This window comes from Myxocyprinus asiaticus, chromosome 17 (assembly GCF_019703515.2).
Source record: "Myxocyprinus asiaticus isolate MX2 ecotype Aquarium Trade chromosome 17, UBuf_Myxa_2, whole genome shotgun sequence".
NCBI lineage: Eukaryota > Metazoa > Chordata > Actinopteri > Cypriniformes > Catostomidae > Myxocyprinus > Myxocyprinus asiaticus.
In genome coordinates this window covers 12643828-12655116 of record NC_059360.1, presented here as the reverse complement: position 1 = coordinate 12655116, position 11289 = coordinate 12643828, and the positions used below count along the sequence as shown (strand labels likewise).

General features: G+C 36.4%; 1 protein-coding gene across 5 annotated transcripts in view; it reads right to left on the bottom strand.

The window, feature by feature from the left end:
• Positions 1-5573: 5573 nt before the first annotated feature.
• The window catches only part of aspg (asparaginase homolog (S. cerevisiae)), a 57694-nt gene continuing 51978 nt past the window's right edge, over positions 5574-11289 (bottom strand). Inside the window, exons 17-19 of one of the 5 annotated variants that reach the window (XM_051722896.1) lie at positions 9507-9530; positions 7971-7997; positions 5574-6970 (exon numbers count right to left, since the gene is read on the bottom strand). In XM_051722896.1, the coding sequence (XP_051578856.1) occupies positions 6926-6970; positions 7971-7997; positions 9507-9530 (96 nt within the window). In that variant the 3' untranslated portion in view covers positions 5574-6925. Of the gene's footprint in view, positions 9531-11289 lie in introns of all 5 variants that reach the window. The other 4 variants (XM_051722898.1, XM_051722897.1, XM_051722895.1 and 1 more) reach the window with 4 other exon arrangements.

Here is an 11289-nt window from a genome sequence, read left to right as displayed (position 1 = left end):
CCTCTTAAAACAGAAATACTACAAGCCTACTTCCCCCACACACATACACATACATATACACATACACGCACACATACATATACATACACATAACCAGTCATTTGGATCTCCATTTGACTTTTATTGTTGTTAAATAATAAAGTCTACTATAATTATAAGATAACCATATAGCATAACCTTTTTCATATGTATAGAATAAACCACGTTTTCCTTTCCTGCAGGAGTTTTTTGCTCCCAATTTAGCCTTTGAAATTGCCGCCATTTCTAGCAAGGTTAGAAGACTTTACAAGTTGAAGCATTAAGCACATTTTAGGTTACCTGACAAAACATTGGTTGTTAACAATACAAATACACATGAAAACAAAGACCAAACTTTTGGTTTTAAAGGTCTGTTCAGGTAGAAATAGCTCTTAAAGCTTACAGCTGAATTTCAATGTTTTAAGTTTAGATGGAGCCAGCTTGCGTTTGTTCAAGTACAACAAATGTACATCAGGATATCACGTCTTTGTTCCAGAACCAGTGGTAGTATCTCCCTGATCAAGTGGTCCTAAACATTTCACAATTTTGAGACAGAACTGTTGAACTGTTAAGAACCACTGCACCAGAGAGACAATAAAACCCTCAAAGGACATCAGTCCGGGTGTTATCCATATCCGAAGGACCAATAGGCTATTCAGACGTCTTAGGGGCCGTTCACACAGGCGTTCTTCCGTTCAAAAACAGCAAGACTGAGCTCAGCGGAAAAAAGACTAGTTTTTAAAAGCGTTCAGTTTTAACAATAATTACTTTTAACTAGACAAGCCGTCTTATAAACGCAACGTTCATCAAAACAGCGAAAGGCAACGCAACAGACCGTATTCAGAGTAACGCAATGTAGATTTTTGACAGGAATGAAAACCAGGCTGTGAGGGATACACTTCGCAGTCTTTTCAGTGGGTCTTACTGCTGGCGTTGATCGTTCAGCTGAAGATATATTTACGAGATATAGCCATAAAAAAAAAAAAAAAAAAAAAAACATATTGTCAAAAGACAAAAAAAAAAAAAAAAAAAACTCCAGAAAACGCCAGCTGTGAAAATTAGTTGCTAGTCTATCCCTCACGAACTCGTTTTCATTCCCGTCAAAAATTTAAAATAGCGCTGCACTGAATGAGGTCTATCGTCTCTCGACGTTCGTCGGAGTCACGTGTAGCCTATATGGACCAACAATTAAAAATAGCGCAGACGGAACGCCAGAACGCGTCGTGTGTGAACGGCCCCTTACCGTAGCCAGCGTCATAACTTTCAGAAAAGTATCTCCTCGTTCAGAAAGAAACCTCTTCGTGAACAAATATCTCGAGGAGCACCAAGTTCACGCGTCATCCATCCGAGGTTTGCGTTGAGAGAATAATATTGTTACAAAAGTGCCAAAAAATAAACAAATAAATAAATAAAATAATAAAAGTCGGTGGACAGCTCTTCTGAAAATGTCCTCGGCTCAGCTACACATAACTTGGGTGTGCAGTGTGTCTTTTTATACTGCGTGAAACGTGTACAGTGCACACTGGGCTTTTTATTCAGACTGGAATGACGACTCTTCAGGTCCAGCCGGCTTTTCTGGGTTCCTTGGGCAGAAAAGAGCAATCGGCACTGCATCTTACACGTGTTTTTTTTTTTAACTCGTGCATTGATTCTCTTTAGGTTCAATTTTAAGTTTAGTTTATCAGTATCCTCTGTCTTAATAATAAACATACAGTGGCCTCGAAAAAGTATTTTTACACTTACAGTATGGTAAGAGTTAGACTTAAAAATGCATGTAAGCCTATTTCATTAGGCTAAGAAAATTCCAAACCCAGTGGCACCTAAATTATGCTAGAATCTTTCTCAGAATTAACGTTATATTCATAAACCTTTTTTTTTTTTTTTTTTTTTTGCAATTAGCCTACTTAACCAACACCAGCTGGTCACACAAGTTCATGCAGGTTTTTAAACCACAAGTGATTTCATCACATTAACTATGAAAATCTGACCAAATTTGACAACCAGAAAGTTTTCATTCTGAACAGTTTGTCTATTGTTTTATCATGTAAAACATAACAAACCTAATTTCTCTTGGTTTGAAAACTGCTTGCACATTCTGTAGAATAAATGCCACAGTTTTGTTAGCTGATGCAATGTCATTTTTAAGTGTGGCTACTTGATCACATATAGCCAAAAGTTTTATCAAGTGCATCGATGCCCAGCATTCCATAAGGTTGTGTAGGTACAGGTGAAGTCAGAAGTTTACATACACTTAGGTTGAAGTCATTAAAACTCTTTTTTTTTTTTTTTTTTTTAACCACTCCACAGATTTCATATTAGCAAACTATAGTTTTGGCAAGTCGTTTTGGACATCTACTTTGTGCATGACAAAAGTAATTTTTCCAACAATTGTTTACAGACAGATTGTTTCACTTTTAATTGACTATATCACAATTCCAGTGAGTCAGAAATTTACATACACTAAGTTAGCTGTGCCTTTAAGCAGCTTGGAAAATTCCAGAAAATTATGTCAAGCCTTTAGACAATTAGCCAATTAGCTTTTGATATGAGGTGTACTGAATTGGAGGTATACCTATGGATGTATTTTAAGGCCTACATTCAAACTACATACTACTCTTTGCTTGACATCATAGTAAAATCAAAAGAAATCTGCCAAGACCTCAGAAAAAAATTGTGGACCTCAACAAATCTGATTCATCCTTGGGAGCAATTTCCAAATGCCTGAAGGTACCAAGTTCAAATGTATAAAACAATAGTATGCAAATTTAAACACCATGGGACCACGCAGCCATCATACCGCTCAGGAAGGAGACGCATTCTGTCTCCTAGAGATGAACGTAATTTGTTGCGAAAAGTGAAAATCCCAGAACAACAGCAAAGGACCTTGTGAAGATGCTGGAGGAAACAGGTAGACAAGTATCTATATCCACAGTAAAACGAGTCCTATATTGACATAACCTGAAAGGCTGCTCAGCAAGGAAGAAGCCAATGCTCCAAATCTGCCATAAAAAAGCCATACTACAGTTTGCAAGTGCACATGGGGACAAAGATCTTACTTTTTGGAGAAATGTCCTCTGGTCTGATGAAACAAAAATCGAACTTTTTGGCCATAATGACCATCGTTATGTTTGGAGGAAAAAGGGTGAGGCTTGCAAGCCGAAGAACACCATCCCAACCGTGAAGCATGGGGGTGGCAGTATCATGTTGTGGGGGTGCTTTGCTGCAGGAGGGACTTAACAAAATAGATGGCATCATGAGGAGGGAAAATTATGTGGATATATTGAAGCAACATCTCAAGACATCAGTCAGAAGTTAAAGCTCGGTCGCAAATGGGTCTTTCAAATGGACAATGACCCCAAGCATACCTCCAAAGTTGTGGCATAATAGCTTAAGAACATCAAAGACAAGGTATTGGAGTGGCCATAACAAAGCCCTGACCTCAATCTGATAGAAAATGTGTGGGCAGAACTGAAAAAGCGTGTGCGAGTAAGGATGACTACAATCCTGACTCAGTTACACCAGTTCTGTCTGGAGAAATGGGCCAAAATTCCAGCAACTTATTGTGAGAAGCTTGTGGAAGGCTACCCAAAACATTTGACCTAAGTTAAACAATTTAAAGGCAAAGCTACCAAATACTAACAAATTGTATGTAAACTTCTGACCCACTGGGAATGTGATGAAAGAAATAAAAGCTGAAATAAATCATTCTCTCTATTCTGACATTTCACATTCTTTAGTGATCCTAACTGACCTAAGACAGGGAATGTTTTCTACGATTAAATATCAGGAATTGTGAAAAACTGAGTTTAAATGTATATGGCTCAGGTGTATGCAAATTTTTATTTCAACTGTAGGTATTTAGAGATTCTTATGAGGGGTGAGAGTGGAAATATCAGAGTACAGTGAACCACACCAATCCTTTAGCCATTAGTCATAATTTGTCTTTGTAACTGGGTTTTGATTGTATGACTTTACCATATGCTGATTATGTTAACATTTCAAAAATAAGTACATAATTTTGGCAATAACGTATTTTTGTCTTGGTGCTTAACATAAGATCTAATAGCACAACAAAGAATTAGACATCTTTAAAAAATTTCAGTAAAAACTTTTTTCTTTGTGCTTGACAATTTTATTTCACATTTACAGCAACAAACCACATATATATGTATTTCTTATGTACTATGACAACAAGAGCATTAACATTTGCTTTTGCACATTATATTCCTACACCAATTTTAAATTAGTTTTAAATAGTTTGAATAAAGTTTTTTCTGAGGTGATCTAAAATTCAAACATGACCAACCTGATTAAGAATCACAGATTAATGGAGAACAAAGCTGACAAAACTAAGAACAAAACTAACTGACAAATATCCATTTTGGTTTAGCAAAAAGTAATCCGTTGTTTTTGATAGTTACACACATGACAACTGATTACTTTTTAATAGGATAAATCCAATGAAAACATTCTTTTTAATTTTTTTTTTTATACATTTACATTATTGAGACAGCACTAACAGGTGGTACTGTTTGCACACCAAATGCGAATTTTTGCCGCAATTAAGATTTTGAATAAACAATACATTCCTATAGAGGAATTCACACCTGCGAACATTCGCACACAGACAAAGAGTTTATTTTTTTATTTTATTAATTTTTTTTTTATACAGTGGGTTTGACAAATGTTTTTCCCTCACCCTGCTATGAAAACCCTGACCAATAAAATATGTGCTTTGGATCATGTGAAAGAAGTGATACCAAAACCAGCACTGGTAGCGCTAAAACACAGAAAGCTTAGTTGACCACCGATATTAATCTGAAAGAATTCAAAGAAATCCTGAACTAGCAGTGAGTGCCAGCATTTTATTTGGATCAAATGTCTTAAAGGTGAACTCAAGAAACTTTTGTCTTTGTGTCATCTTGGACTTACACTGACACCTAGCGGCTTGGATGCAGCATAATTTAAAATCAATAGTTTTCAGTTTCAGATGCCATTGTAGAAATGTAGTATTCACAGTCAGCCATGATTACTTTAATCAGTGAGTGAAAGTGTGAAATAACAGGACGGTTTCTGTGATTAAGCGAGTAGTATTCGGCTGGTCATGTGATTCTAACATGGCAGCCTCCATGTGTGGACCCTCTCCATGTAGAATAAAACAGCTCCTATAAGGTTACGGATATGACTGGAGTCTTCATTTTAATGTGAGTGGTCATGATTTCCTACATGCAGTATATTGCAAAATTACAATTCATGTCTTTAGGAGTTTTTTGAGGGAAAAAAAATTACTGAGTGCACCTTTAAAAACTGAAACATCTTTTCTCGTATGGGTTCTCTTAACATGTAAATTATTGCTGCATCGCTGCCTTGCATCCCATTAAAAAAAACTTTCTGAAACAATTTTACGCATCTTAAATGTTTCTCCACCCAATATTAATATTAATACCATTGCTGTGATTTGCAGTGCACTCTGTATGTGTCTTTGAATCAAAATGCCTTTGTATATCAAAAATGGCTGTGCTATAGTTAGTAGTAATAAAGTATCTAATAATGGCTCCAACTGAAGATGGGTTTTATTGCATACATTTTACAGACTCTTGGATGTCACATTTAATTCATAACATACAGGTTTTTGCACAAATGTAAATAACACAGGTAAGATGTCCATGAAAATAAGATATAATCATGTTCCAATTAATAACACTTCTTTTTACATCATGTGTGTGCATTACGCAGTGATTTAAAACAAATGTACATAACACTTATATGTATGTGGCAAAGGCATATTATCAGTATTGTTCCAATTGATAACATTTGTTTTAAAGTTAATATTATATTTACACTCTATTCATTCTAATCACCCCTCAGACTGTGGTGAAGCCTGTACATGTTCAGTCAGCTTGTTAAATCATTTGTATTTGTAAAGCGCTTTTCACAACACACATCGTTTCAAAGCAGCTTTACAGAAAATTATGCTATAACAGAAAATGAAGCTGTAATGTCTGTAATGTCTTAGAGTCGTCACTGTGCGGTTTAATGAAAATGTGATTGTAGATTATGCCTTAAGAAAATGAGTTCTTGCAGGTGAATTGAAATAGTTTGTGAAAGTGGCTTGAAGGTTTACTTTCTCATTGAGCAAACCAAACAACGAACTCTTCATCGCTGCTGCAGCTGTAGTTTTCTTTTTTCGATTGGCTCGAGAACTCGTTTGTCTTTCACACTGTGATGTTCTCATCTATGATGGGCGAAGGGAAGACCAGCTTAGAGGTGCTTTGCACCACCTACAACACCGCGGTAAAATTGCTTGTAGATCAGCACCACCTATTGTAAAGTTGTGAATGTGTTAACGGCGATCATTCGCCTCGCTTTTAATGTGAAAGGGCCATTCATCGGCATTTCGTTTCGCATTATCGCATCGCCTCTGGTGTGCAAAGGCCTTAACACATAAAAAAACAACAACAAAAAAAAAACATTGGATGAACAAATAACATCCATTAGTCTGATCAGTTTCAGACTGTAAACTGTATATACATACAGTTGGCTGATTGTCAGATAAGGGCATTTCTGCATGTAAACAATAAATACATCATATTCTAATGAACACACTATTCCATAAAACACATCAACATGTTATCATCTTTTTTTGACATCAGTAGTTACAGTACACTTTACTGTAAAATTCCCTGAATACTGTACTTATACAGATATAGCATTTATGAATCCTTTTCTGTCACCATTACAGTACATTCATATCTGATTGTTACCTGTTGGGATGGACTAAAGAATAAAAAAAAGAAATAATACGGCTTGTGCTTTTATAAAGGGCTCGCAAAGAAAATCGAGGTTTGCTGAAAATGAGAAAGTAGAGGAATAATTGCAAGAAGTGACAGCAAGTAGGATGGTCTCCTCAGGATCTTGCTGGGCAAGCAGTGAACTCGATAAACTCGCCATTCTAGTGAAGAGACAATAAGAGAAAAATGTACTGTATGCACACTTTTGCACTTAAAACGTCAAAGAGGCTGCAGTTTTGAGGTTATTTATTACAAGCACCAGCTATTTCATCACAGCATAAAAAGCATGAATTTACAAAAACGTTTGGGCAGCTTGCAATATACTATAATTATATATTAATACATTACTCCACTTTAAAGCAGTCATATTCATGCTTTAACAGCCAAGTATATGTTCATACGGCAGGGATGGATTACCGACCAGGCCAATGGGGCCAGTGCCCAGGGGCCCTTGACTGCCCGGGGGGGCCCTGAGCCCTGCCGCTCGAAAACCCAACAACAATGAAAACGAACCCCACCGCCCCACCCCCCCTCAACAAGTTTTGGGCCAGTTGCTATGTAAAAAAAATGGTGGGAGGGGAGGGGGGCCCTTGGAGATAACTGGCCCCAGGGCCTTTGCAAGTCATAATCCGTTCCTGTCATACGGCATTGCTTAAAGCAAAAGTTTTAGCTTGTTTCCTGTCTTTGCTTGACATCATAGTTTAATGTCTCCAAAGAAAGGAAAATAAATCAAATAAATCCTAAAATATTAAGTCTGCTTGTTTTTTAGCATCCATTTCACGGCAATGTGATAAGAAAATAAAGCCAGTTATGCAATGTGCATGTCCAGATTGCATTACCAGCTTATGAAGTGTAAGCTTAAAGCAACATTTATTGTACAGGTTTTAACTTTACAATCCTCTTTGTTCTGTTCAGATCAATGTGTCCATCAGTAAAAATGCAGTGCATCACAATTCCAGCAGCAGATAAATTCGGTTCACACTCCAGTCCAGTTTCTTGTTCATTTATGAACAAAAAAGCGATCAGCAAGGGACTACAGTTTGACCATGGTTGGAACATGCAAGTCACCAATCACAGCACAGCTCAGGGTAAACTACGACTGCTTTAGAACAGATAAACATCAAGTATGCCGTGTATAACACAGCTCAAAACACAATTTACCTCTTCCTCATTCTCCTCAAATACTGACTGCAAGAAAAAGATGAGGGATTTTGTTGTTAACTTAAAACTGTTAACTGTAATTTTTGTTAACCTGAAGTATGCACCAAATCATGACACAAAAATGGCACTGTTGTATGAATGAACACTCCATGAGAATGGTCGCTTATGTGACTTTAGCACAGTGGTAGACATTTCACTTAAAAGAATAGTTCACCTAAAAATTCTCTTATCATTTACTCATCCATATCCCATCTCAAACTCGTATGACTTTCACTGCGGAACATAAAATACGATATTTTGATCAAAATATCTTCATTTGTGTTCCGCAGAAGAAAGAAAGTCATATAAGTTTAAAACAGCATAAAGTTGAGTAAATGATGAAAGAAGGCAGGCTGTGGCTATCCACTTCGGATATGGAATTCACACGTTTTGCGCAAGGTCATCAGGGGCCGCTTTGAATTTCACACGAAAAGTATGGCAGACAGTGTCCATGTCCGGAATTGCATACAAACCATACCGTTCTGCCCTACTCCAACCAGCATTTAGAACGCACAGGGAGATGAATAAAATGTCATAATCTATGTGAAAATTGGTAAATGCGTTAATCGCGATTAAGAAAAATATACGCATTTAAAATTTGTTATTAATTGCATGCGTTAACTTTTGACAACTATATATAAATATTATATATAATATATAACTGTATATAAATAATGTTGTATATAGGCCTATAAAACAAAAATAATATGTCAAAAAACATATTTCTTCCACTAAAAACATCAGTACATTCTGGCCACTTATTTGTTATATAAGTGTTATATTATCAATTTTCATCATGAGGCCAGACTTAAAGAAGACTTTTTAGATTTTTCTCCCCCATTGATACATTCACATTTCCTTTTCTCATCACTTTGAACCGTTTTAAATGGAAGATGAAGATTTTTTACAACACGAAATGATGACAAACATACACTATATGGCCAAAAGTATGTGGACACCAACAAGTTTGGTAGGTCTCTTAATTCCAGTGAAGACAAATCTTAATGCTACGATATACAATGACATTCAAGAGAATTGTACGCTTCCGACTTTGTGGCAACAGTTTGGGGAAGGTTTTTTTTTTTTGTCTGTTTCTGTGCACAAATTGAGGTCCATAAATAATTGATTTAATAAGTCTGGTGTGGAAGAACTTGACTGGCCTGTACAAAGCCCAGACCTGAACTCCACTGAGCACCTTTGGGATGAATTGGAACATCGACTATGAGCCAGGCCTTTACAGCTTTACATCAGTGCCTGACCTCACTGATGCTCTTGTGTCTGAATGGGAGCAAATCCCAATAGCCATACTCCAACATCTAGTAAAAAGCTTTCTCAGAAGAGTGGAAGCTGTTATAGCAGCAAAGGGAGGACCAACTCCCATTCATGCCCTTGGCTCTGAAATGAAACGTTAAACAATCTCATATGGTTTTGGTGTTTGGGTGTCCACATAGTTTTCGGCCATACAGTTAAATGACTTGTAAACATTTTTTTTTTTACCTCATTACCCTCATCTGCCTGATGCTGAAATAGATAAATTGCAAAATTTCTTTAAAACAGCTTTGTTAACCAGAAACAAATTTGATGTTTTTTGTGTTTTAGTTAGTTTAAAGGGATAGTTCACCCAACAATGAAAATTATCTCATTATTTACTCACCCTCATGCCATCCCAGATGTGTATGACTTACTTTCTTCTGTTGAACACAAATGAAAATTTTTAGAAGAATATATTAGCTCTGTAGGTCCACACAATGCAAGAAAATGGTGGCCAGAACTTTGAAGGTTCAAAAAGCACATTAAGGCAGCATAAAAGTAATACAACTCTAGTGGTTAAATTCATACTGTACCTTCAGAAGTGATATGATAGGTGTGGGTGTGAAACAGATCAATATTTAAGTCCCTTTATTTACTATAAATCTCTACTTTCACTTCATAATTTTTCTTCTTTTGTTTTAGGTGATTCACATCATTACTACATATCGTCACCTACTTGGCAGGGATGGGAATATATTGTAAAAACAAAAAAAGAACTTAAATACTGATTGTTTCTCAACCACATATTTCATATCGCTTCTGAAGGTATGAATTAAACTACTAGAGTCGTATTGATTACTTTTATGCTGCCTTTTTGTGCTTTTTGGGACTTCAAATTTCTTTCCTCCAATCACTTGCATTTTATGGACCTACAGAACTGAGATATTCTTCTAAAAATCTTTCTTTGTGTTCAGCAGAAGAAAGAAAGTCATATACATCTGGGATGGCATGAGGGTAATGAGATAATTTTCATTTTTGGGTAAACTATCCCATTAATATTTAACCAAACTTGATCCTCTCTATAAAATGCATCAGTCTGTGAAAATGTAGGAATATATATATATATATATATATATATATATATATATATATATATATATATATATATATATATATATATATATATATATATACACACACACACACACACACACAGCTCTGGAAAAAATTAATAGACCACTGCAAAATTATCAGTTTCTCTGGATTTAATATTTATAAGTATGTGTTTGAGTAAAATGAACATTTTTGTTTTATTCTATAAAGTACTGAAAATACTTATAAAAATATTGTCATTTAGAGCATTTATTTGCAGAAAATGACAACTGGTCAAAATAACAAAAAAGATGCAGTGTTTTCATACCTCGAATAATGCAAAGAAAACTAGTTCATATTCATTTTTAAATAACACAACACTAATGTTTTAACTTTATCACAATCACAGCTTTCATGGGTCTTGGCATGCTCTCTGCCAGTCTTTCACATTGCTGTTGCAAAGACGAATCTGCCTGATTCCAGCCTTGCTGAAGCACCCCCAGATCATCACCGTTCCTCCACCTGGTCGTCTAATGGTTAGACGGAGACCTGGAGAGACCTTCAAGCCACAGTGTCTCACACCCACTGTGAAATTTGGTGGAGGATCGGTGATGATCTGGGGGTGCTTCAGCAAGGCTGGAATCGGGCAGATTCGTCTTTGTGAAGGACGCATGAATCAAGCCACATACAAGGTTATCCTGGAAGAAAACTTTATTCCTTCTGCTCTGACAATGTTCCCAAACTCTGAGAATTGGTTTTTGCAGCAGGACAATGTTCCATGCCACACAGCCAGGTCAATCAAGGTGTGGATGGAGGACCACCAGATCAAGACCCTGTCATGGCCAGCCCAATCTCCAGACCTGAACCCCATTAAAAACCTCTGGAATGTGATCAAGAGGAAGATGGATGGCCACAAGCCATCAAACAAAGCCGAGCT